We start from the raw sequence: 27,075 nt of genomic DNA, 5'->3' as shown, positions 1-27,075 counted from the left end.
ACTCTGTGTCTGTGACTGTGACTCTGTGTCTGTGTCTGTGACTGTGACTGTCTCTGTGTCTGTGACTCTGTGACTCTGTGTCTCTGTGTCTCTGTGTCTGTGTCTCTGTGTCTGTGACTCTGTGACTGTGACTCTGTGACTGTGACTCTGACTGTGACTCTGTGTCTGTGACTGTGACTCTGTGTCTGTGACTGTGACTGTGACTCTGTGTCTGTGACTCTGTGACTCTGTGACTCTGTGTCTGTGACTGTGACTGTGACTCTGTGTCTGTGACTCTGTGATTCTGACTCTGTGTCTGTGACTCTGTGACTGTGTCTGTGACTCTGTGTCTGTGACTCTGTCTCTGTGACTGTGACTGTGACTGTGACTGTGACTGTGTCTGTGACTCTGTGTCTGTGACTCTGTGTCTGTGACTCTGTGTCTGTGTCTGTGTCTGTGTCTGTGTCTGTGACTCTGTGTCTGTGTCTGTGTCTGTGTCTGTGTCTGTGTCTGTGACTGTGACTCTGTGACTGTGACTCTGTGTCTGTGACTGTGTCTGTGTCTGTGTCTGTGTCTGTGACTGTGACTCTGTGTCTGTGACTGTGACTCTGTGTCTGTGTCTGTGACTCTGTGTCTGTGTCTGTGTCTGTGACTCTGTGTCTGTGTCTGTGACTGTGACTCTGACTCTGACTCTGTGACTGTGACTCTGTGTCTGTGTCTGTGTCTGTGTCTGTGACTGTGACTCTGACTCTGTGACTATGTGTCTGTGACCGTGACTGTGACTGTGTCTGTGACTCTGTGTCTGTGACTCTGTCTCTGTGTCTGTGACTCTGTGACTCTGTGACTCTGTGTCTGTGACTCTGTGTCTGTGACTCTGTGTCTGTGACTCAGTGTCTGTGACTGTGACTCTGACTGTGTGTCTGTGACTGTGTCTGTGACTCTGTGTCTGTGACTCTGTGTCTGTGACTCTGTGTCTGTGACTCTGTGTCTGTGACTCTGTGTCTGTGACTCTGTCTCTGTGTCTGTGACTCTGTGTCTGTGACTCTGTCTCTGTGACTCTGTGTCTGTGACTGTGACTGTGACTCTGTGTCTGTGTCTGTGACTGTGACTCTGTCTCTGTGTCTGTGACTCTGTGTCTGTGACTCTGTGACTCTGTGTCTGTGTCTGTGACTGTGACTCTGTCTCTGTGACTCTGTCTCTGTGTCTGTGACTCTGCGACTGTGACTCTGTGTCTGTGACTGCGACTCTGTGTCTGTGACTCTGTCTGTGACTGTGACTCTGTGTCTGTGACTGTGTCTGTGACTGTGTCTGTGACTCTGTCTGTGATTCTGTCTCTGTGTCTGTGTCTCTGTGACTGACTCTGCGTCTGTGACTCTGTGTCTGTGACTGTGACTCTGTGTCTGTGACTCTGTCTCTGTGTCTCTGTCTCTGTGTCTGTGACTCTGTGTCTGTGACTCTGTGTCTGTGACTGTGTCTGTGACTGTGTCTGTGACTATGTGTCTGTGACTCTGTGACTCTGTGACTCTGTGACTGTGACTCTGTCTCTGTGACTCTGTGTCTATGACTCTGTGTCTGTGACTGTGTCTGTGACTCTGTGTCTGTGTCTGTGACTGTGACTCTGTGTCTGTGACTCTGTGACTGTGACTCTGACTGTGACTGTGACTCTGTGACTGTGTCTGTGACTCTGTCTCTGTGTCTGTGACTCTGTGACTGTGATTCTGTCTTTGTGTCTGTGTCTCTGTGACTGACTCTGCGTCTGTGACTCTGTGTCTGTGACTGTGTCTGTGACTGTGTCTGTGACTGTGTCTGTGACTCTGTCTGTGATTCTGTCTCTGTGACTCTGTGACTGACTCTGCGTCTGTGACTCTGTGACTGTGTCTGTGACTCTGTGTCTGTGACTCTGTGACTCTGTGACTCTGTGACTGTGACTCTGTCTCTGTGACTCTGTGTCTGTGACTCTGTGTCTGTGACTGTGTCTGTGACTCTGTGTCTGTGTCTGTGTCTGTGACTGTGACTCTGTGTCTGTGACTCTGTGACTGTGACTCTGACTCTGACTCTGTGTCTGTGACTCTGTGACTGTGTCTGTGACTCTGTGACTGTGTCTGTGACTCTGTGACTGTGTCTGTGACTCTGTGTCTGTGACTCTGACTCTGTGACTATGTGTCTGTGTCTGTGTCTGTGTCTGTGACTCTGTCTCTGTGTCTGTGTCTCTGTGTCTGTGACTCTGTGTCTGTGTCTGTGTCTGTGACTCTGTGTCTGTGACTCTGACTCTGTGTCTGTGACTCTGTGTCTGTGACTCTGTGTCTGTGACTCTGTCTCTGTGACTATGTGTCTGTGACCGTGACTGTGTCTGTGACTCTGTCTCTGTGTCTGTGACTCTGTGTCTGTGACTGTGTCTGTGACTGTGTCTGTGACTCTGTGACTCTGCGACTGTGACTCTGTGTCTGTGTCTGTGTCTCTGTCTCTGTGTCTGTGACTCTGTGTCTGTGACTGTGTCTGTGACTCTGTCTCTGTGTCTGTGACTCTGTGACTGACTCTGTGTCTGTGACTCTGTGTCTGTGACTGTGACTCTGTGTCTGTGACTCTGTCTCTGTGACTCTGTGTCTGTGACTCTGTGTCTGTGACTGTGTCTGTGACTCTGTGTCTGTGTCTGTGTCTGTGACTGTGTCTGTGACTCTGTGTCTGTGACTCTGTGTCTGTGTCTGTGACTCTGTCTCTGTGACTCTGTGTCTGTGACTGTGACTGTGTCTGTGACTCTGTGACTCTGTGTCTGTGACTGTGACTGTGTCTGTGACTCTGTGTCTGTGACTCTGTGTCTGTGACTCTGTCTCTGTGTCTGTGACTCTGTGACTGACTCTGCGTCTGTGACTCTGTGTCTGTGTCTCTGTCTCTGTGACTATGTGTCTGTGACCGTGACTGTGTCTGTGACTCTGTCTCTGTGTCTGTGACTCTGTGACTGTGACTCTGACTCTGACTCTGACTCTGACTCTGACTCTGACTCTGTGTCTGTGACTCTGTGTCTGTGTCTGTGACTCTGTGTCTGTGTCTGTGTCTCTGTGTCTGTGACTCTGTGACTGACTCTGCGTCTGTGACTCTGTGTCTGTGACTCTGACTCTGTGACTATGTGTCTGTGACCGTGACTGTGTCTGTGACTCTGTCTCTGTGTCTGTGACTCTGTGTCTGTGACTGTGTCTGTGACTCTGTGACTCTGCGACTCTGCGACTGTGACTCTGTGTCTGTGTCTGTGTCTCTGTGTCTGTGACTCTGTCTGTGACTGTGACTCTGTGTCTGTGACTCTGTCTGTGATTCTGTCTCTGTGTCTGTGACTCTGATTCTGACTCTGTGTCTGTGACTCTGTGTCTGTGACTGTGACTCTGTGTCTGTGACTCTGTCTCTGTGACTCTGTGTCTGTGACTCTGTGTCTGTGACTCTGTGACTGTGACTCTGTCTCTGTGACTCTGTGTCTGTGACTGTGACTCTGTGTCTGTGACTGTGTCTGTGACTCTGTGTCTGTGACTGTGTCTGTGTCTCTGTGTCTGTGACTCTGTCTCTGTGTCTGTGACTCTGTCTCTGTGACTCTGTGTCTGTGACTGTGACTGTGACTGTGTCTGTGACTCTGTGTCTGTGACTGTGACTGTGTCTGTGACTCTGTGTCTGTGACTCTGTGTCTGTGACTCTGTCTCTGTGTCTGTGACTCTGTGACTGACTCTGCGTCTGTGACTCTGTGTCTGTGACTCTGTGTCTGTGACTCTGTGTCTGTGACTGTGTCTGTGACTCTGTGTCTGTGACTCTGTGACTCTGACTCTGACTCTGTCTGTGACTCTGTGACTCTGTGACTCTGTGACTCTGTGACTGTGACTCTGTCTGTGACTCTGTGTCTGTGACTCTGTGTCTGTGACTGTGTGTCTGTGTGTCTGTGTCTCTGTGTCTGTGTCTGTGTCTGTGACTCTGCGACTGTGACTCTGTGTCTGTGACTCTGTGTCTGTGACTCTGTCTCTGTGACTCTGTGTCTGTGACTCTGTGTCTGTGACTGTGTCTGTGACTCTGTGTCTCTGACTCTGTGTCTGTGACTCTGTGTCTGTGACTGTGTCTGTGTCTGTGACTCTGTCTCTGTGTCTGTGACTCTGTGACTGTGACTCTGTCTCTGTGACTCTGTGTCTGTGACTCTGTGTCTGTGTGTCTGTGTCTCTGTGTCTGTGTCTGTGTCTGTGTCTGTGTCTGTGACTGTGACTCTGTGACTGTGACTCTGTGACTGTGACTCTGTGACTGTGACTCTGTGTCTGTGACTCTGTGACTCTGTGTCTGTGTCTGTGTCTCTGTCTCTGTGTCTGTGTCTCTGTGTCTGTGACTCTGTGTCTGTGACTCTGACTCTGTGTCTGTGTCTGTGTCTGTGTCTGTGACTCTGTGTCTGTGACTCTGTGACTCTGCGACTGTGACTCTGCGTCTGTGACTCTGTCTCTGTGACTCTGTGTCTGTGTCTGTGTCTGTGACTGTGTCTGTGTCTCTGTGTCTGTGTCTGTGTCTGTGTCTGTGTCTGTGTCTGTGACTGTGACTGTGACTCTGTGTCTGTGACTCTGTGACTGTGACTGTGACTGTGTCTGTGACTCTGTGACTGTGACTCTGTGACTGTGACTCTGTCTGTGACTGTGTCTGTGTGTCTGTGACTGTGACTCTGTGTCTGTGTCTCTGTGTCTGTGACTCTGTCTCTGTGTCTCTGTGTCTGTGACTCTGTGTCTGTGACTGTGTCTGTGACTGTCTCTGTGTCTGTGACTCTGTGACTGTGACTCTGTCTCTGTGACTCTGTGTCTATGACTCTGTGTCTGTGACTGTCTGTGACTCTGTGTCTGTGTCTGCGTCTGTGTCTGTGACTCTGTGTCTGTGACTCTGTGTCTGTGTCTCTGTGACTCTGTGTCTGTGACTCTGCGTCTGTGACTCTGTCTCTGTGACTCTGTGTCTGTGTCTGTGACTCTGTGTCTGTGACTCTGTATCTGTGACTCTGTATCTGTGTCTGTGTCTGTGTCTGTGACTGTGACTCTGTGTCTGTGACTCTGTGTTTCTGTGACTGTGACTGTGTCTGTGACTGTGTCTGTGACTCTGTGCCTGTGACTGTGTCTGTGACTCTGTGTCTGTGACTGTGTCTGTGACTCTGTGACTGTGACTCTGTGACTGTGACTGTGTCTGTGACTGTGACTGTGACTCTGTCTGTGACTGTGACTGTGACTCTGTGACTGTGACTCTGTGACTCTGACTGTGTCTGTGACTCTGTCTGTGACTGTGACTGTGACTCTGTGACTCTGACTGTGTCTGTGACTGTGACTCTGTCTGTGACTCTGTCTGTGACTGTGACTGTGACTCTGTGACTGTGACTCTGTGACTCTGACTGTGTCTGTGACTCTGTGTCTGTAACTCTGTGACTGTGACTCTGTGACTGTGACTCTGTGACTGTGACTGTGTCTGTGACTGTGTCTGTGACTGTGTCTGTGACTGTCTGTGACGCTGTGACTCTGGATCTAAGCAGCAGACGATGACTCTGACGTGTAAAACTGTGTTTTATTTAAGATTTGTGAGTAAATATAAAGTCAATAAGCAGTGATTGATGCCCTGAGAGGCTGAGAAACAGCGCCGGCTAGTGGCTGTTAGAGGAGCTGCAGCTCAGCGCACAGCAGACATGAGATCAGTCTGATCGGCGACCATCGATCCGATCGGCGACCATCGATCCGATCGGCGACCATCGATCGGAGTGTCGGTTTAAAACGTCCTCACAAGGACAGGAAGTGTGTCAGAGGTCAGTAGAGCTTCATGGAGGCGGCGAACAGCTCGCTCAGGTCCTCCTCGGTGTGTTCTCTGGGAGACAGTTTGGTGACTCGCTCCTGAAACACACAACAGGAAATAAAACATGACCTCAGGAGACGCAGCTTTGTGTGTGCAGCACATTTCAAACAGGGCAATAAAATCTGAAACATAAGAAAGGATCCAGACTTACAATAGGGGGGTCGTCTGCTCCTCCACTGAAGCCACAATAAAAACATCCGTCCCTCCCCAGTGATTACAAATACTATTACAAATACTATTTGACATTCCTCCCCCTTTGTGCACCACTCCCTCCCCTCTCATAAATAATGAACGGTCCCTGAGGGGTTGTGAGGGTCCGTGAGGTGACCCACCTGAGGGATGGTCCCTTTGACCAGTGCCGGGATGTCGTCTTTACTGTATCCCACTGCTCCCAGCCCATCCTCCACACGCAGGTCAAACAGAAACTGACGCAGCGTGTCGGCCAGAACGGCACCTGCATCCTCCCTCTTCACCTGACGGACATCTGCACCTGAACGCACCACAGAACAGGTGAAGTGGTCAACAGGTAAAAGCGTGAACAGGTCAACAGGTAAAAGGGTGAACAGGTACCAAGGATCTCTGCGGCCTCCAGGTGGCGCTCTGGACACATCGGTGCTGTGAAGTTGAAGACAGCCGGAGACGTGAGGACAACTGAGAGACCATGAGGCTGGGGACACAAACACACACACACACACACACACAGCTTTATAGTTTTAGGCAGCTCATCTCTACAGACAAACATATTCTTTATGAACTTTTCATCTTTGGTGTTTTGAAATATCGAACCTTAATATTTTATACAGCAGATTTAAAAAATAAAAATGAGATTAACTGCATTTATTTACTGATCTTGATGTAATCTTTGAAAATCACAGAGTTAAAAACAGGATGATTGTGATCACAGCTTTGTTCAGTGGCGTTCCTCAGGGAATGTGCTCGGGTCCTCTGAAGTTCTCCAGTTTAACATTTCAGGTTATTTTCTCATTCAAACCAATGAAAACTGATGACTCAACAGAATGAGAATATTTTCTGTTTGTAATTCAACTCTTTTCTTCAGATGAGCTGAGCGTTGTTTCGGACCTCTGATTCTGTTTGAACGAACAGACATGAGAGCTGAAGAGGAACAACCTCATTTTAAGGTAACAAAAACTTTTTACAACATTTTTTTTCCAGTGGGAACATTTTGACAGAGTCACATTTCAGCTGATATTTGGAAACCAGCCATCACGCCGTCACATTCCCATCACTCACCACCAGAGGGTGCTCCACGCTGTAACCCTTTGCTGAGTGCGTTTTCACGTTACCAGCGATCGGATACGACATCCCGTGACTGCAGACAAAAACATCACAATTGCAATTTGAAGGAAATTTTTGCCAAGCTTATTATTATTTCATCCCATGTTTTCGAAAACAACAACAATATGCACTGATTTGAACGCAGCACAAGGAAACTGATGTCGATCCTGGTTTCAAAGGGTTAAATCCCGAAGCCAGTGATCCCCCTAAATTGGGGATTAATTAACAGATAATACCCTTAAAACGGACGGAATAACAGAAAAGTTCTTACCACAGATGAACTCCAGCGTTTCCGAAGCCGATGCCAGCGAACACGCTGGCCAGGTGCATGCTGGACCGAGCCTCCAGATCCTCAGGGTCCCGCACGGCTCTGTGAATGAATAAACAAACAAACAAACAAACATACAAACAAACAGACAGACAGACATACAGGCAGACAAACAATCAGATCTGGTTAATGATGTGAAAGTTTTCTTTTTCGTAATATGAAAATTTACTACAAAGTTCTCACAGCCCAGAAAGTTTCATTTACAGGTGGTAAAAATCTCGATGTATATGTTTTGTTTTTCTTTTAGTCATAACAATTTTAGTTATTTTCAACAGCTTTTCAACCAAACATGAACAGACTTGTGTTTGAGTGACCAACATTGTATAGGATTATTTGTTTGGAAAATCTTTGGTCTTTTCATTTCTTGAGTAATTTTTTTCTAAAACTGATGAGAATCCTGGTCTGGATTCTTTTCATAAACTGCATTCTGAAAAAACTCAGAATGATTCAAACAACCTCAAATGATTCAAACACAAACAAACACAATAAACCCTAAAACCCGCAGAGATCGTAGTTTAAGTGAGGAGAGCAGCAGCTGTGGATCAAGTTGGAGCTCCTCAGGGATCCTGTTCGGCTCCTCTGAGGTTCTCAATCAGTTCATATTTACCTCCAGATGAGCTTTACTCACCGCTTCATGTACTTGGCAACCACGTTGAGGGCGTGGCGGGACCAGACATCACTGATGGGGTTGCTGCCCTGGTAGGCGGGGCGGTTGATGGGGTTGGGGGGGCAGGGGCTCCTCTGGTTGTAGGGCAGAGCTGTGTATGACTCCAGAGCATGACTGCAGGAAAAACAGACTATTATTAATAATGATATATAATATATATATATATATATATATATATATATATATAAATATATAATTATATATTATTATTATGATTATTATTATTAGTATTATTATTGTAATTATTGTTAGTATCTGGTTATTATTCTGTGAGTCATCCTGCAGGCACAAGAATGTTATAATGTTATATATTATATACACAAAAAATGTGTAAAAAATATTAAATAAATAAAAAAAACCACATTGAATAAAACAATACTCAAACAGCAAAGTAATAAATCAAACAATAAAATTAAATACAAAAAATAAAATAACAAAAGCGAAAAATTCTGAGTATTAAAATGGTAAGAAAAAAACAACAAAGAAAAACCCACCTACATATACTAGTGATCTATATATATATAAATGAAATTTAAAAAAAACTAAAATATTAAAGAAAATACATTTTTCAAATCAGAAATATTTCAGTAAATTAAATTTGAAAAGATAAAAGCTCAAAAATAAATTTAAATTAAGACAGAATTAAAAAACTTAAATTTGGAAATATTTAAAAGTCTTCAAATTTACTGAAACAGAAAACTAATAGTTATATGATATGATGAAAAAAAGCTTTATTAAAATGTATGAAAACAAAATTATGTATGTATAAAACAAAATATTTTTAAAAAATTAACAACATACATTTGATTAAAAATAACTCAGAAGCAAAGAAATAAAGTCTGACATAAATTAGGTAAAATGGTAAGAAGTAAAAAGGTCAGAAGGTCAAAAGGTTAAAAGTTTTTTCAGAGAAAAGATCCAAAGTGAAATATTGTGTAGATTAAAATTGTTGAATGAGGTCGACTGAGTTTCTCATTTATGTGGAGGCGTTTTAACTTTGCTGTCCATTTGTCCTCCGTGTCCTCAGACTTTAGTGTCTCATGAAATCATTAACAAACTGTTAACAGGTGTTTGAGTTTCAGAGATGCAGTCTGTAGGTGAAAGGTTCCTCTCATGTAAAAAACACTTTGCAGGGTCAAAGGTCATCGCTGCTCCACAGCCGTTCCACGTGTCGACACGAGGACGCGTCAACGTGTCGACATTCAAACAGGAGTGGAAAGACCTGAGCTGGTTTGAGCAGTTTTCAGTGACTCAGTTTTCAGTGACTCAGTTTCAGATTCTGCTCGCTGACTGAAAACTGATCTGAACATAAAGTTTATTACAACAAATTCATTAAAAATCAATAAGCATTAAAGTGTTGCAGTATCAATATTAATTTATTGAGTATTTAAAAAATATAATTTTAAATCATCTTTTAATCTTTACATCTCGTGTTTGTGCTTTAGCTATTTTGAACGGTGATTTTTATTTTAGAATTTTTAATTTATTAAGTGATTAATTTCATCTTTTATATCTTCTCTCTTTACTTTTTATTGTATATCTTGATCTTTTATAATGTTTTTATATTGTATTTTGCTGCGAGCACTCTGTTGTTTGAAATGTGCAATAAAAATAAGGCTGCGTCGCCTAAACGGCTCAATAGAACATAAATCACACCAGTTAAATGAAATAAAGATAACAGGAGGATCCAAGATTTATTCCCAAAATGCAGTGACGTGAAGGAGACACTTCCACTGAGAGTGCAATAAAAAAGAAATAGAAAAGACGATCTCAAAACACAAAACTTTCCAACGACGCCTGTTTTCATTATTTTAATACTTTTTACAAAAGACCACAGAACGCCAGAGTGAACAGACAATGGTGTAAATGTGTCCCGTTTTGAATTTTATGTGCAAAGTGTCTGAGAATTTGCTCTCTGTGACTCTTTTTGTTTTGTTTTTTTATGTTTGCTTGTTTCTTTGTTTTTGGTTCTTGTTGCTGCTGTTGTTTTTCTTTGTTTGTTTGTTTGTTTGTTCTTGTTGCTGCTGTTGTTTTTCTTTGTTTGTTTGTTTGTTTGTTCTTGTCGCAGCTGTTTTGGTTTTGTTTGTTTGTTTGTTTGTTTGTTCTTGTTGCTGCTGTTGTTTTGGTTTTGTTTGTTTGTTTGTTCTCGTTGCTGCTGTTGTTTTGGTTTTGTTTGTTTGTTTGTTTGTTCTCGTTGCTGCTGTTGTTTTTCTTTGTTTGTTTGTTTGTTCTCGTTGCTGCTGTTGTTTTTCTTTGTTTGTTTGTTTGTTCTCGTTGCTGCTGTTGTTTTGGTTTTGTTTGTTTGTTTGGCACATTAATGCCACAGTGTGCGTTTGGTTAATGAGGCCAGTATCTACATGTCTGATATAATAAATGTATGCATTATTTTAAATAAACATATTGTTTTAAAAAAATAAATAGAAAATGAAAAATTTAAAAAGATTTGAAGCAGAGTGGACGGACAGACCAGAGCACGTCGAAGCCGCTGTTGGCGGCGACTCTCTCGGGCATGCTCAGTGTGTGCGTGGGGTCCACGATGCCCAGCGTGGGTCTGATGGCTCTGCTGGCGATACCTGAACACAGACAGCCAATCACAGCTCAGACTGACGCTGTGACGTTTAAAATTCATCCAATCAAAGAGACTTTAATAAGGAAATCAGACAGACGTTTTCCTCCGTCACGGTGAAAACGCGATGTCTCATCTCATTCTGACCTGTTTTTGCTTTCAGAGGCTCAAAGTCAAAGATGGCGACTCCGGTGGTCTCGCTGCCCGTCCCCGCCGTCGTAGGAACTGCAGGTCAGAGTACAGACGAGACAAAACACATCAGCACAGCGACCTTTCACCTCTGAGATCTTTATGGCGTGAGCGGCCCTGACCTGAAGGTCACCGATAAGAAACCATCAGCAGGAAAAACAGGTTCAGACTTTTATTCTTCGACTTGCGTCATTCATGTTTTCAGTGTCTCTGTGGATACAAACTGTAATATGACCTTCTAGAAATAAACTAAAGGAGACTTTTCTATACATCAAAATTTTAATTTAAACTATCGCCTTTTTTATCAACTTATTTAAACAACTCAAATATCAAAATAATAAATGTATAAACTGAATCTAAAGGTAAAAGAAGTTATATTGCAGTCATCGTTTCAAGATTTTGTTCAGTAGAAAGCAAAGAAATTAACAATTTCCTTAATTATATAAAAATAAATTGATCAAAAATTAATTTAATCAGACAGTGAAAATCGTCTCAAAAATGATTTTGACAAATGTTTTTGTCTGGCAAGAAGGATGAGATGAAAAACATAAATTTGAAATAAAATTCATTCAAAAGTTCACTTGTTAGAAAAATATAACTAAACTTTTTATTTCCACAACTAGAGAAAGAAACACTGGAATCTACATTTATTGTGTTTTATATGCAGAACAAGAGGAATTCAAGATCATTATAAAAATGTAATCAAATTAAATATATTAAGTATTATTAGCTTTAATATTTGGAAGGAAGTAAAGAAATAGTTTGATTAATTTAGTAATTTACTTAATTATTTTATTAAATGGAAAATAAAATATATTATTTATTATTTATATTTTAAAGTTAAAAAGAGAAAATGAATCAAAATCAAAAATTATTTGAAAAAATGTTAATGCTTGGCAAGAACGAGGGCAGAGGAAAACAAATAACATAAAAAATTAACTGTATAGTAACTGTAACTGTAAGTATTTTTAATTGATCCAATTTGATTTGGTCTAACAACATAAATAGTGAAAAAAGTAGTGAGTAATTTGACTAAAGGTAACAGTAGTTGTAATTATGTTTCATTACCAATAATCCGAAGTTATTAAATATCAGGATCTAATCATTAAATCATTATCTATTCATCCGTTTTTGTTTCTGCGTCCTGACCACGCCTCCACTCAGCTAACCGTCCAATCAGCTCCCCCCTCAACGGTTGCCATGGTTACCTGCAATGAGCGGTTTCAGGGCTCCGGTGATCGGCTTCCCTTTACCGATCGGCGCGTTGACGAAGTCCAAGAAGTCGGCGTCAGGGTGACACGCGTACAGGTTGGCGGCCTTACAGGTGTCGATCACAGAGCCGCCGCCCACCGCCACGAACACGTCGAACGAGTCGTTTTTAGCAAATGCGATGGCGTCTTTAAAACTGCAACACACACACACACACACACACACACACAGAGGACAGCATTAACACACACAGTAAATCTTATCTGACTGAAGTTAAACTGTAAAAAATGAACTGAATAAACTTTGATTATATTTCACCTCTTTAATTAGTTTATTTCACTTTTTAGATATCTTTTTTTTGTTGTGTCTTTTTGTTTTAAGTGCTTTTTCATGTGCTCGCAGCCTTTTCCTTATGTCTTTCTTGAAGCATCTTTTTTTAATACTTTATACACAGAGTTATGATGTTATTTTCCAAATGTTTAGTACAAGATCTGACTGTCTGAATTAAAAAACCTGTGACTCATTTCTGAAAAAAAGACCTTTTAAAAACAGCAGTTCTTCAGGCACACTCCTGACGTGAATCTAACGGTTGAGACATGTCCATCGTCATCTCGGGAGGCCGTGATTTTGACTCTGACGTGTCCGGATGAGGACAGTCCATCACATTCTGTGGACACCCATGGACACCTGGCAGTTTGTATCTGTGTCTCCACCTGACAGCCAATCAGAGGGCGGCGGGCCACAGGTGGGTTCTCACCTGGTGTCGGTGGGCTCTACCCGCACGTTGTCGTACACTTTGTATTTGACTCCGTTCTTGGCCAGAGACTCAAGGACAGCCTTCACTGGCGGGAGACGGGACAGGTTCTTGTCCGTCATGAGACACACGTTCTGAGCTCCGAGGTTCTGCAGGTCCTGCAGGAGAACCGGAGAACAACTTTATTCAAAATAATCCCCAAACAGACTGAAAACTGTGTGTTTCAGATGTTTGACGGACTCCAGTCCCACACTGAGTGTGTGTGAGTGTGTGTGTGTGAATCAGAGAGTGTGTGTGTGTGTGTGTTTTTATGTGACAGAGTGTGTGAGTGTGTGTGACAGTGTGAGTCACACACACTCACACTGTCACACACACGCTCACACTCTTAATTCAACAATCTCGGGTCCGACAGTGTTGATGAGTCTCAGGTGTGTGTGCTGACACGTTGGCGTGCAGCGTGACGCAGAGATCTGTGCGTCCGCAGCGTTTGTGAATCAGCTGTTAGCGTTCGGCTCCGCTGCTCGCCGCACAGAAAAAGAATCATTTTTAACAGCAGAAATTAAAGACGAGAGAGACGGACTCAGAAATCATCTTCAGCTCAACTCTGCAGAGTTCAGACCGACACACGGCGACCTGACGCACATCACCGATTTAAAACTGACGGACACAACGACGATGTTCCGTTACCATGCCGATCTCCCGGCTGACTCCTTCCCCGTATCTGATGTTGGAGCTCGCCATCTGACAAAAACACACAAAAAAATCCCTGAAAACACAAATAAAAACATCAAAAACACAAAACAAATCACTGAAAACACGAATAAAAACATCAAAAACAAAACAAATCACTGAAAACACGAATAAAAACATCAAAAACAAAACAAATCACTGAAAACACGAATAAAAACATCAAAAACAAAACAAATCACTGAAAACACGAATAAAAACATCAAAAACAAAACAAATCACTGAAAACACGAATAAAAACATCAAAAACAAAACAAATCACTGAAAACACGAATAAAAACATCAAAAACACAAAAAAACGGTCTTTAGCACTTTTTCTGACTCCAGTTAAAAAGGATCAGATTCACGAATCATCAGCTGTTACACGTTTCAGACACTCATGTTTGACCCAAAATCAAAACCACAACAACATTATCTATAATTATCATAATATATTTAAATTCATTTGACAGCAGTATTATTATTTAAAGCACTTTTGGGGTCTTTTTCTTGATGTTTTTTATTTTATTTGATTGTATTGTTTTTTCTTTTACTTTATTTTCTCATTTTTTGGGTAATTTTTCCTTTTTTTTGCTAGTTTTTGTGTAATTTCCTCTGAAGTTGCTCATTGCCTTTTATTAATGTTTTTGAAATACCAAATTCTCCCAAATCATTCAGATACAAATTTACTGTTTGGACTCTAAAATATAAACACATTACAAACATGTGTCACCTGTGTCCTAAAATCGATGGTTTGTTAAACAGAGTTTGGTGTGCGTTACCTCGAAGGCGTAGTCGGTCTTGCGGACGGTGCAGGCAGCAGCTCCAGCGCCTGCAGGAGAAACAAAATATTACATGCACGCGCACACACACACACACACACACACACACACACACACACACACACACACACACACACACACACACACACACACACACACACACACACACACACACACACACACACACACACCTGAGGATTATTGATCCACCGATGACAGATTATCTTTTGTTTATCCAAAACGATCAGAATCGAAGTTTCTGACGATCGAAATGTGACGATTAATATTTGTTTGAGTGAGTGTGTGTGTGTGTGTGTGTGTGTGTACGTACCTTGGTGGAAGGTGTTGGAGTGGGCGGGGCATCTGCACCTGTTCACACACAAAGCAGAACTTCATTTAAAACTCGGCACATTTATTCAAGTTTAGCGTTCAGAGCGCAAACAATAACTTTCCAGGACTTTCCAGGACTTTTCCAGGACCTTGAGGCAAATTTTAAAGACCACGAATTCTCTGAAACGACCATCAATACTCCTCATTGGTTCTTTTTCTATTTTATAGCTTTTTTAACCCTTCGGGCCTTCTTACATTCGTGTCGCTCTGTGCTTCTCAAAATCAAATTTTGAAAAATATTAATATGATTTTCTACTTTCATTGATATCATTTTTTTTACCAACATCAGTCCTAATCACAAGTATTAATGTAAGTTTAACCCTTCAAATGTCAGGTTTTTGTCACAATGCCACTATGTTTTTAAATCACAAAAAATAATTATTTCCACTCATTGTGTGAGTGTAGCTGCTGACAGTCTGGGATATGTCAGTGTGTGAGTGTAGCTGCTGACAGTCTGGGATATGTCAGTGTGTGAGTGTAGCTGCTGACAGTCTGGGATATGTCAGTGTGTGAGTGTAGCTGCTGACAGTCTGGGATATGTCAGTGTGTGAGTGTAGCTGCTGACAGTCTGGGATATGTCAGTGTGTGAGTGTAGCTGCTGACAGTCTGGGATATGTCAGTGATCAGCAGCTACATTGACTGTGACAGGTCACCTAGTGGAAATAGCATGTATTTCCTCCATATGCCAAATATGGTCAAAATGACCTCATCAGGTGGAAAATAGTCAAAATGACAAATTCAGAGTCAAAAGCCCAGAATGACACCCAGAAATAATACAAGTCCTGTTTTTCTGCTCTGATGGCTGTGGGATCAAAAATGTCAGTTTGAATGGGTTTCAATGGAGCATTTTTGGACCTGAACAGTCTGAATGTAACTATTTAGTTTCCACAGTGTATTTTAGACTTATTGTAGGAGCTGAGCTGCAAATTCACTGATTACACTCAGATACACAATCTGGACTACATTTAGGACACATGCATCAACACACACACAGTTATCACAACAGGAAGAAGAAAAGAGACTAAAATGAGACAAACAGTCACTAAAGGGTTAAATTATATATTATTTAAGTCAAATATACTTGATCTTGATTCAGTTTGACTTAAATCATTTAATTTACTACACAATTTAAGAAAAACTGAGTTCAAAAGTATTTAAGTCAAATTGAACCGAGATCGACTTTAATTGTTTTGAATCTTTATAAATTTACTTTATTTAACTCGTCTTCTTAAGTTCAGTCAGCTTCAGTTTGACGGCAGCAGCTGGAACAACCTGTTTCTTTAGAAGGAAGATCTGAGTCTAACGTTTGTGTCCTCGCTGCCGTTTTCTGTCTCCTGAAACTCGTCATGTGACTCATGGTGTCCTCGTCCTGCCGCGTCGTGTCCCTCAGAGCTCTGCTCGTCCTCAAGAGTTTCAGCTCCTGGAATTTGTCTGTTTTTTAATCGCTTTTAATTGATTCTTTATTTTGCCCCGATCGTGTTTATTTCCATTTTTCGTGCGATTATTTCTGCTAAAATCAAACAGCGTTTCCTCTGCCGTGTTTGGGCTGTTTAAATAAAGTTATCATTAATATTTCTGCACCAGTTTGTTGCTTTGAGACTAAAGAGATCAGCTGATCCTGGAGACAAAAACATGGACTTTACAAATCCAGATCACTCTGATCCAGATTACAAGTTTGAAGCACTTTAACCCTTGTTAACCCTTTCAGACCTGCAGCGTTAAGACGCCTCAAACACGTTTTAAACCTTTGAGAACTCAACAAACACGAGAAAAAGGCAACGACAAACTGTCAAAACTGCAGAAAGAAACCGATCAGTGATTTAGATTTAAAGTTACGTAACGGAAATAAATACCAACATTCTTTAGATTTTCAGTCACCTTTAACCTCATTTCTCTGTTTTTATTTTAGTTTTCGGGTCGTTTCTTCATCGTGGCTTTCTTCTCGTTTTTGAAAGAAATTTAAGTTAATTGACACAGAGGGTTAATCCTTTCAACCCCGGAGCCACATCACTTTTCTTATGCTGCTTACAGACACCTTTTACAAGTATTTAACCCTTTGAGCTCTGAGCACACTGATTTAGTTACCTTTTCTTTTCTTTAACATGAAAAAACACAAGTTTTACAAGAAATTTAGATGTTATTATTATTATTATTATTATTATTATTATTATTATTATTATATACAATCATTTTCAAAAAAGCTTGGGAAAAATGTACATATTTATATTACAAGAAAATGTACCTTATGTGTTTGAGGACGTGTAAACGTATTATTTGCAGCTCCGTCTCAGCCGATCACCATTCATCAAATCAACTTCCACATTTTTAACATTATTGAAAGAATGATTATTTTCAAGCCTTTTCCCGGGTCACTGTCCTGTTTGTTTGTTTGTTTGTTTGTTTGTTTGTTTGTTTTCTAGTTTTCAGCTAACTTTCTTGAGCGTTAAAAAACAACAACACATGTTTGTGTTATTTCTCCTGAGGTTGCTCGCTGCTTTATTGTGTTTTGGAGAGAAATAAAGACAATGAGCCCAGGTTTTAAAGGGTTAAAGTGAGCCTGCTGCGGGTCCATGTGGTCTGAGAAAACCAGCTCTGGAGGTCTGCAGGATGTGAGGTTTCACATCTGAAAGTTTCTCACGACGAGACAAATACTTTAATATACTATACTTCAATATAATACTTTAGTAGTTTTCTGTCTGAGCCGTCAGACCAGAACACCCAGACTCTGACGCAAACCCGTTTTAAGCAGATCTGGAGCCCGTCGGTGAGTCCGTCTGTGAGCCGGATCTCCAGCGTCTCCCTGCTGAGTAACAGACGCTGTCAGTCTGAACTCCGCACGACAGAAACCGCATTTTAACGCAAATAAAGCCAAAAGCGTCTTTTTTCTGAGCGGGATCGAGGTCACCCTCTCCCCTGCTCAGAAAAACAACACGCGGGGCTCTGCAGCCTGTTACGTCACCGCGCTGTTTACGTGTTTTCAGGTGAGTTCAGGTGAATCGGCTCTCACTTACGCCGCGCGCTCGAGCTGTCTGAGCAGGTGAACCACTCGGTCCCGTCCGGCCATCTCTGCGGGGAGTCCTGAGGCGAAGATCCGCGCGAGCTGCCGACCGAGATTAAAGTATAGTGACGTCAAGCTCACGACGGCACCCCAATCACCGCTTCCGGCTCCGCTTTTCAAAATAAAGGTCACACGCGGGTCAAAAGCTCATTAAGATCCCTCTTAACAATGAACAAAATATTCTAAAACAAAGTATATATATATATATATATATATATATATATATATATATATATATATATATATATATATATATATATTTTAAAGCAAAGAAACCCACTAGTAAATAAACTTAAAAGAAAACTGCAAAAAAATGTGAAGGTTTTTGTTCTCAAAAATATTAAAACACACTGTCTTTGTGTTTGGAAGGTATTTAATGATTAAATTATATTTTTGTCTCTGTGACCTTTAAAAGAGCAAAGATAGCTGCGTGCCAACCAACCCTGCTCTCCCCTATCAATACACCTCGGTGTGTGTTTGATAAACCAAAGAACTGGTCCAGACTGAGCTGGTCTGGCTGCAGACTGAACTGGTCCAGACTGAACTGTCTGCTGTCTGTCTTTGTTATTTAAATCAGTCAAACTACATGACAGAGTTTGGTTTTTCAAATTAAAAGTCAAAGGAAGCGTCTGTGATGTAAATGAGGGAGGGTTTCCAGGTGTGGCTGTGTAAACACTGAGAGGTCAAAGGTCACAGCAGAAGCAGAAACTCAGTTCAGAGCTGCAGCGTCCCGACACTTCGACCTTTAAACACGCCGCCGATGAGATTTATCTGATTTCTTTCTGCTTCAGAGGAGAAAAACTCGTCTCCACTTTGGTTTCATCTTCCTTCCATTTATGATTTCTGCCTGAAGCACAAACAGACACATGAAATGTCAACAATCAATCGATCGATCAGCTCTCTCCATTTATCCAAATCTGAGTCAGAAACACAAATTTTAAATGAAAGTACTTTTTTTTTCAGTGACTTTCAGTAAGTTTGTCTCCGTTTCTGTTTCCACTCGTCTGCATCTTCATTTTTTATTTTCAGTCTATCAGCACTGAATAAATACAAAAATAACTGTTTTATCTCAAAAATATTTAATTAAAATGATTATTTCTTTTTAAAGGTGAATTTCAGGGCTGAATAAAATAAGAAAAAGGGATTAAAGGAGCAGTCCAACATTTTAGGTAAATCCTCTTGTTATGAGAGAATTATCCACGACTGCCCCTTATTCATTAAACTTCCATTTATAGAGTTTTTAAAATTTTAAAAACATTTAGAAAACCAAAAAACATGCCAAAAGTTATTTTTTAAGATGCAAAATAAATAAATAATAATAACCCCCACCCTCTTCTTCGTTGGTGGTGAATCGTCAGACAGCTTTAGACTCTGTGGACTTCCTGTCGACTGTCGCTGCGTTTTGTCTCCTGCAGGAGATGAAGGTCACAGTCGAGCCGAGAAAGGTCACATCCTCGTCTTCATCATCGTCATCATCAGTCCCACTCACACTGACCCCCCCACTGATATATAAAGTAAAGACAGCTCCAGTGTCTCTGTTTGACTGAAGACACACAGAGAAACACATCAGAGCGCAGCTGGACAAAGACAGACGGAGAGACAAAGAGACAGAGAGACAGACAGTGAGACAAAAAATAAAAAGGTAAAGAAACAGAGAGACAAAGACACAGAGAGACATAGAGACAAATAGATAAAAGACAGAGAGACAGGGACACAGAGAGACAGGGACACAGAGAGCCAGGGACACAGAGAGACAGGGACACAGAGAGACAGGGACACAGAGAGCAGCTCTGCAGGACGATCAGGTGAGAATGTGTTTTAAAATCTGTTTTTTCATTCATTCATTTAAGTTTCAGTTTTCAGAGTCTCGTTTAGGGTGGACGGGGGTCTCACAGAGCTGCTCAGACTCTTCCCTTTCTCAACAGTTAAATTAACCCTTTGAATCCTCGGGTATTTAACCCTTTGAACTCTGAGCATATTTGTGCGACTGCTTTCAGAAACACGGGGGAAAAGGTTTTGAGCAACTTTGTAAGAAATGTTCCACAAATGGAAAGAAACTGATACATTTGGAAAAAAATTATATTTTTTTAAAGCTGTGGAAAAAAAACAAAGGAGACAAAAAAAAGCTAGGGAGAATATATTCACAACTATCAAAATTAAATATTTAAAATTATGTTAGAGAATTATAATTATTAAAACACTTTTGCCAAGACTTGTTTGCCTTTTTAAAAATATTCTTTTTTATTTAGTTCTTTCTTTTTTTTGTTTTAAATTTTTTTCCAGTTAATTTTTTTTTCATTTTTACTCATTTCTTGATAATTTTGGGATCACTTGTCAGCATTCAATTCTTTTTTGATAGTTATTTATGTCCTGCATGTTTTTTAATGTCATTCTCTGTGTGCATATTTCACTATCACTTTTAAAAGTAATATATTCGTTTAAAGTTTTTAAAATGCATACCTTGTTTTTTATTTATTACATTTTATTCATTTTATCTAAAAGGGAGCATTAAAAAAACTAAATTGTCACTTTCTTAAATAACTGATGGAAAATATTGAACTTTTTCCACAATATTCTGAAGTTTTGGGATGCAGCTGTAATGTTTGGACCGTTAGGTGGCAGTGTGTGTTTCCATGACGCTGCTGTCCAGCTGTGTCTCAGAAAGTCTCATGATGTTTTTATTACTGGCTGAGTGAGTTAACACTTTGTGTTCAGTGGAACTGGGATTATGTGCCGTTGTACATCTGATGCTTTTGTTAGGACTGTTGTGTTTTTAATTTTATGATAGACAGGAGACGTCTTTGCAGCACTGAGTCTTGGACACATTTTCACTACAGGGACAATAAAGTACATTATATAGTATCATATCGTATCGTATCATATCGTATCGTATTGTATCTGAGGTATTTACGGCGTCACATTGGTCCCATGTGTTGGACAGCAGCGGGAACACACGGCGCTCACTGTGACGTAACCATCATCACAGCAAAGCTGCAAAAGTAAACCTGATCACTTCACCTTCACGTCATATCAAGTCTCAACACCTTCATATAAACAAACTGAACCTAAAAAAACCTTTAAAAAATCTAAAATCATCTGAGCACCTCGTTCTTTTCAAGATTCCGATGCAGATGTTTGTCGGATATTTTTCGAGGATGACGGCGACGGTTTGCTTTTGTTTTCTCGTCCTCAGGTCGCAGCGAGGAGCGGAGATGAAGCTCAACGTGTTGCTGTGGGTCGTGGCTCTGCTCGGCGCCGTCCTGCCCCGTCCCACCGACTGTCGACCCGCCGACGCCCCCGCCGCTCGTCGCCTGCGCCTCCCCCGCCCACTGCTGCTCCACCTGGGGGAGGAGCTCTCCCTGCAGCTGAGCGGAGCTGGAGGGTTCTCCTCTGACCTCCTCTCCTCCCCTTCGTCCTCCTCAGCAGTGAACCAGGCTCTGCTGCAGCTCACACAGCGCCTCCTGCAGGCCCGGGAGGAGCAGCAGGACGAGGAGGAGGAGGAGGAGGAGGAGGCCGGGGAGAAGGGGAAGAGGTCCGAGGAGCCTCCCATCTCTCTGGATCTGACCTTCCACCTCCTCAGGGAGGTGCTGGAGATGGCCCGCGCCGAGCAGATCGCCCAGCAGGCCGACAGCAACCGCAAGATGATGGACACCTTTGGAAAATGACTCGCTGCTGCAGACCGCCCACTTCCTGTCCACAAACCACCCACTTCCTGTCCAGAGTGTCCTCTCAGCGTCCTCAGGGCTGAGCGTCCTCCTGCAGGTCTCTCCGTCTCTCTCCGTCTCGGCTCACAGCGTTCACACCGAAAAACTCAAAGTGTGAATCAGAAAGAAAATAATCAGATCTGTTTCACAGCGGACAGTTTTATTCATATTTCATCTGTGGAAAATGGCTCATTCATTGATCAATAACTAATAAGCACTGAAATATTGTAAATAAAATCTAAAAAATAATGAATATTTATCTGTTTTACTGAAATAAAAAGTGCTTCTTCTGTGTTTGTAATAAAAACATAGAAAAATTAGGTTGCTGCTGGTCTCAAAAGGTTAAAGGACGTTTCAGAGTAAAAAACTTTGTGACGTCTTTAACAAAGACAGCTCGTTTTATTTCAGATGTCCTACCTCACGAGTATCACGGGAAGTAAAAGTACCTCAAACTTTGTACTGGAGTACTCAGTTACTGCTGGTGAGAAATGAACCCAACAAAAATCTAAAAATCCAAAAAAAAATAAAGTTGTGTGTGAGAGATGTCAGATCTGAGCGGGACGAACAGAAATCACAGCTCAAAATAAAAACTGAAAAGAATAAAAGAAAAACAGAATCATTTATTTGACATTTTGAACAAAGTGAGTTTGTGTTTTCAGATATTTAACGTGCAGACGTCTCCTCAAAATAATGTCCTCACAAAGACACAAAAACAAATCAAACAGTGACGTTTGGCAGAGCAGACGACTGATCAGCTCCAGGACGGCGGTCACTGGTTTCACTGGTTTCACTGGTTTCACTGGGGTCACTGGGGTCACTGGTTTCACTGGTTTCACTGGTTTCACTGGGGTCACTGGGGTCACTGGTTTCACTGGTTTCACTGGTTTCACTGGGGTCACTGGGGTCACTGGTTTCACTGGTTTCACTGGTTACGCTGGGGTCACTGGTTTCACTGGGGTCACTGGTTTCACTGGTTTCACTGGGGTCACTGGGGTCACTGGTTTCACTGGTTTCACTGGGGTCACTGGTTTCACTGGTTTCACTGGTTTCACTGGGGTCACTTCTGGTTGAGCCAGCTGAAGGAGAAGACGTGTTTGGGTCCATCTTTGTCCGCAGACTCGCTCTGCTGATCAGACTGAACCTGCAGCTGCTGAACAAGAAGAAAACATGGACTTTGTATATATATGTGTGTGTGTGTGTGTGTGTGTGTGTGTGTGTGTGTAATATTTATACAAGTCTAACAATCCAATTAAAAAAAAATTAAAAGAATTTTTATTAAAATGCCAGCTCTTTAAAAAGAACCAATTTTTTAAAGAAAAAAGAAAACAAAATCACTAAAACGTTTTACAAAAAAAGCCACAAAAAACTCATGTATGCATGAGTGTGTGTATATATGTGTATATATGTATATATGTGTATGTATATATATATGTATGTGTGTATGTATATATGTATGTGTGTATGTGTATATATGCATATGTGTATATATGTATGTATATATGTATGTGTGTATGTGTATATATGTATGTATGTGTGTATGTGTATATATGTATGTATGTGTGTATATATATGTATGTATGTATGTATGTGTGTATGTGTATATATGTATGTATGTATGTATGTATGTATGTGTGTATGTGTATATATGTATGTATGTGTGTGTATATATGTATGTATGTATGTATGTATGTATGTATGTATGTATGTATGTATGTATGTGTGTATGTGTATATATGTATATATGTATGTATGTGTGTATGTGTATATATGTATATATGTATGTATGTGTGTATGTGTATATATGTGTGTGTATATGTATGTATGTATGTATGTATGTATGTATGTATGTATGTGTGTATGTGTATATATGTATGTATGTATGTATGTGTATGTATTCCATCAATGTAACTGTTATTTAATCAAAATAAGTTTAATAATATTTTAAAGATTAAATTTGATTCAGTTAGATTATGAAGTTTAAATAAATAGGAACTGACTCATGTTCCTGTGATGTCATACCTGAGGGGCGGGGCCTGCTGTGGGGAGGGGCGAAGGAGGCGTGGCCTGTGTTGAGGAGGGGGTGGGGCTTTTTGTCGGTGATGTCATGGTGGGCGTGGTCTCTGCTGGTCTCTGAGGGGGCGGGGCTGAGAGCTGAACACCTGCAGGTGGCGCGGGAGACGGAGGAGGCTGCTGATTGGCCGGGGTCGTCCCTCTGACCTCTGCTGCTTCGTCTTCGTCGTCGTCATCATCGTCTTCGTCCACTAAGGAGGCAGCAGAGGGTTAATGTGACGGCACTGAGCTGCTGAGCTCGGCAGAGATTGGTTTCTTACGTTTGATGAAGTCGACGGTCATGAGCGCTCGCCGCTGGCGTTCAAAGTTTGCGCTGAAGTGATCCATTTTCTCATAGCCATTTTGGACTTTATCAATGTGAGACGTGTCGGTGCCCTCCACGATCCTGACACCAAAACATCGTTAACAACACCTCAAACTATTATCATTGTTGTTATTCTTATCGTTATTGTTGTTGACGTTGATGTTGTTGATTTTGTTGTTGTTGTTGTTGATGTTGTTGATGTTGTTGTTGTTGATTTTGTTGTTGTTGTTGTTGATTTTGTTGTTGTTGATGTGAATCAGAGTGACAGGGTGTATCAGACTCACTTCTGTAGCAGCGGTTTGGTCGTCTGTGGGAGACAAATTCAAATTAATATTATTTACATTCATAATGTTAAACATTTAAAATCTTTTTATTACAAATAAGAGGAAATGTTGTTCAGCCTTTTACTGAAGTAAATGTACAAATACCACAGTGTACAAATACTCTTGATTTTACTTCAGCAACAAAAAAAGGATTTCCCCACAGCAGTGACACTCAGCAGCAGCCACAGACAGGTTTGTGGGATTTTAGGATATTTCTAGGATGCTGGAACATTTTTAGGATTTTAGGACGTCTCTGAGATTTTAGGATGTTTGGAGAATTTTCAGGACTTTTGTAGGATTTTAGGACATTAGGGTCTTAGCTAGGACATCTGTTGGGGCATCCTCCACTGGCACGTTTTTTCCAGGATTTAAGGACATTTCTTGGATTTTTTTAGGACATTTTTTGGATTTTTTAGGACATTTTTTTAGATTTTAGGATTTTAAGACGTTTTTAGGGAGGCACCTTCTGGACACCAGAAGGACAAAAACCATTCACAGTGTCCATCACTTATTTCTATTGTCAAATAGAAAAAGGTTGGGGGGCCATTGGGGCCCCGTCGGGGGGCCAGATTTGGCCCGCGAACCGTACGTTGAGTATCAGTGCCCTACATGTGGCTGAGAGTTAACCTGATGACTTCCTGTCAGTGTCGGTGCGTTAAGGTTCACCTGCAGGAACACGGCCATCTCGGACTCGTCCATGGTCTGGATGGCGGTCTCCAGCAGCTTGGCGGCGTTCTCCAGGTGCTCGCTGTACTTCCCCCTCAGGCCTCTGATGTAGTCAAGTTTCTCCTCTTGCTCCGAGTTGATCCTCAAAGTCATCTCACCTTTCCTCTCCTCCATCAGAGCGAACAGGCGATCGAACGACTCGCACACCTTCGACTTCTGCCTGCGGCCGTTCTCCTGAGAACACACAGGTACCACCACGTCTGCCGAGTCATTGTTCAGTTCAGCTGAGTCAGCATTAGGTTCAGCGTTAAATTCAGCTGAGTCAGCATATGTTCAGCTGAGTTTGACTTTTCTAGGATTTGGGGACATTACAGGGTGAGTGTAAATTCTGCTGAGTCAGTAAAGTCGGTGGTGACTCAGCAGGTGGGCAGACTCACGTCGACAGCTCTGCAGGTTTCCTCCAGCTGACTGATGATGGCCTGAGTCCTCTCGTTGTTCCCGACCAGCATGGAGATACAGTCAGTCAGCTCGGCCTGCAACACACACGCACGCACACACGCACACGCACAGGAGATGTTTCAGAGCAGCTGATTGGTTCTGAGTATCGTGAGCTCACTGTGTCCGTGGTGTGATGATGTCACTGTGACGTCATCACCTTCTGTCTCTGGAAGACGCTGTCCAGCGGAGCGACCTCGCAGTCTTTGTGCACGCCGAACACCTTACAGAGCGAGCACGAGGGCACGCCGCAGGTCACACAGTAGATGTTGATCTTCTCTTCTTCATGTGTCTCACACATCGGCTGCTCCACCTTCACCTCCTGGACCGGCTGACTGCACACACACACACACACACACACACACACACACACACACACACACACACACACACACACACACAGAGCCAGAAAGTGTTAAAACAGAGATATGGTTGGATTTTTAGATTTACAATGGTCCTTGAACACATTATGTGTTCTTTTACAGGTTTGTAAAGCAGATCTCCAGGACTCTTCCAAACCTTTTCCAGGCCTTTAGAAATAGCTATTTACAAATTTTCCAAGTTTTTCATGACCATATGACGCCTGTTCTTGGGTCTTTTATTTATTGATGTGATTATTTGATTTTAAATGTGTTTTTAGCTCCGTGACAAACAGGAAGCTGAAGAGTTTCAGACTGGTTGTCCTGGACGTGTTTATCAGCTCGTCCTCTGTCCGTCCTCAGAAAGCAGAGGACAGAAATAGTCCAGCTGCTGTCTCACTGACCCACATTTAAAAATAGAGTGTGTCTGAGTGTCCCTGCTTACAGACTGCTGTCACCTTCAGCACTGAGACCGCTGTTGGAAGTTTGAAAATCTTGTTGTTGTTGTTGTTGTTGTTGTTGTTGTTGTTGTTGTTGTTGTTGTTGCTGCTGTTGTTGTTGTTGTTGTTGTACATGTGACTCAGCAGAAACAGGAGCTCAACAGTTTCAACACACGGATGTTTAAAACCATCTAAGCTCTCAGAAACTGTGAGGACACATCGTTCACCAGGGTGTTACTCAACAAGTGGACATCTGTCTCATCTTGTCTCGTGTGTCTCGTGTTTGTAAACGTGTGTTATTATTTGTTTGTTTTGACTGTTTTGATGTGTGTTTCCTGTGATGCGCTCCGTGAGCTCGTCCTGCGCTGAGCTGCGACGCTGAATGCGTCCTCACAGCCTGACGTCCTCAGAGCTGACAGGACTGTAAAGACATAAAAGTGTCCTGCAGAAATATTAAACAAAGATAAACGTCTGTTTTTGTGATGAACGCTCTGAAAGTGTTTACTGTGTCACCGGTAAAACCCAACGATCACACAGCGTCTTCATCTAATCTCATCTAATCAAGGAGGCCCTGGGGGGGCGGGGCCTCTGCCCAGGTGTTCTGCAAAAGCGCCAGGGGACCCCGCGCCGTATGACCAAACGCAAGGTCACTGGGACTAAAGTTTAGTCCGTGAGGTGAAGTCGCTCCAGAGCACCTCGGATCCGTGCGCAGTCTGAGGACACCTGATTGTGAGCTACGCGCAGGTGTTTCAACACCTGTGCAAATAAAGGAGACCAGAGGTTCGACAAGCATCAGCTGAGTGACTCGGTCATGGAGACAGAGGCGTTGGCGTTGATCCTGGCTCTGCAGAGCTTCAGTCTTTACGTTGGTTCAGCTCCTGCGGTGGTCTTCACGGATCGCAGTCCCCTGACCGTCCTCAGCTCGTCCCAACCAGAGG

The 27,075-nt window shown here is 42.1% G+C and overlaps 3 protein-coding genes across 5 annotated transcripts in view; 1 reads left to right on the top strand and 2 right to left on the bottom strand.

Annotated features, from left to right (window-relative positions):
- Positions 1-5,510: 5,510 nt before the first annotated feature.
- Positions 5,511-17,882, bottom strand: adhfe1 (alcohol dehydrogenase iron containing 1). Its single transcript, XM_088086020.1, has 14 exons — positions 17,730-17,882; positions 14,660-14,697; positions 14,329-14,378; positions 13,508-13,561; positions 12,824-12,978; positions 12,066-12,262; positions 10,816-10,893; positions 10,570-10,675; positions 8,064-8,216; positions 7,379-7,477; positions 7,063-7,141; positions 6,382-6,478; positions 6,144-6,301; positions 5,511-5,849 (listed from the first exon to the last, which is right to left on the bottom strand). The coding sequence occupies exons 1-14, from the start codon at positions 17,780-17,782 to the stop codon at positions 5,766-5,768; spliced, it is 1,401 nt and encodes a 466-aa protein (XP_087942146.1). The 5' UTR covers positions 17,783-17,882; the 3' UTR covers positions 5,511-5,765.
- LOC121951943 (corticoliberin-1-like) lies at positions 17,776-21,783 on the top strand. 2 transcript variants are annotated; one of them, XM_042498443.2, is made up of 2 exons: positions 17,776-17,903; positions 20,970-21,783. In XM_042498443.2, the coding sequence occupies exon 2, from the start codon at positions 20,989-20,991 to the stop codon at positions 21,439-21,441; it is 453 nt and encodes a 150-aa protein (XP_042354377.2). In that variant the 5' UTR covers positions 17,776-17,903; positions 20,970-20,988; the 3' UTR covers positions 21,442-21,783. The 2 variants fall into 2 exon arrangements, with proteins under 2 accessions (XP_042354377.2, XP_087942150.1); XM_088086024.1 differs by lacking the exon at positions 17,776-17,903 and adding an exon at positions 19,335-19,581.
- Positions 21,784-22,080: 297 nt separating this feature from the next.
- The window catches only part of trim55a (tripartite motif containing 55a), a 6,967-nt gene continuing 1,972 nt past the window's right edge, over positions 22,081-27,075 (bottom strand). Inside the window, exons 3-9 of one of the 2 annotated variants that reach the window (XM_088086022.1) lie at positions 25,499-25,673; positions 25,281-25,376; positions 24,844-25,077; positions 24,139-24,161; positions 23,811-23,935; positions 23,500-23,741; positions 22,081-22,627 (exon numbers count right to left, since the gene is read on the bottom strand). In XM_088086022.1, the coding sequence (XP_087942148.1) occupies positions 22,538-22,627; positions 23,500-23,741; positions 23,811-23,935; positions 24,139-24,161; positions 24,844-25,077; positions 25,281-25,376; positions 25,499-25,673 (985 nt within the window). In that variant the 3' untranslated portion in view covers positions 22,081-22,537. Of the gene's footprint in view, positions 22,631-23,499; positions 23,742-23,810; positions 23,936-24,138; positions 24,162-24,843; positions 25,078-25,280; positions 25,377-25,498; positions 25,674-27,075 lie in introns of both variants that reach the window. The other variant, XM_088086021.1, reaches the window with a different exon arrangement.

This window comes from Plectropomus leopardus, chromosome 12 (assembly GCF_026936395.1).
Source record: "Plectropomus leopardus strain MGB_pleo_1.0 chromosome 12, ASM2693639v1, whole genome shotgun sequence".
Lineage (NCBI taxonomy): Eukaryota > Metazoa > Chordata > Actinopteri > Perciformes > Serranidae > Plectropomus > Plectropomus leopardus.
The sequence above is the reverse complement of the archived record's forward strand: the minus strand, read 5'-3'. Positions and strand labels throughout refer to the sequence as shown.

Coding starts and splice junctions, on each gene's coding strand:
- adhfe1 (XM_088086020.1), bottom strand. CDS start 17,782: ATGGCCGGACGGGACCGAGTGGTTCACCTGCTCAGACAGCTCGAGCGC. Junction 13,562..14,328: donor AGACCGACTACGCCTTCGAG/GTAACGCACACC, acceptor TGTTTTTGTCAG/ATGGCGAGCTCCAACATCAG. Junction 6,302..6,381: donor GGAGGCCGCAGAGATCCTTG/GTACCTGTTCAC, acceptor TGGTGCGTTCAG/GTGCAGATGTCCGTCAGGTG.
- LOC121951943 (XM_042498443.2), top strand. CDS start 20,989: ATGAAGCTCAACGTGTTGCTGTGGGTCGTGGCTCTGCTCGGCGCCGTC.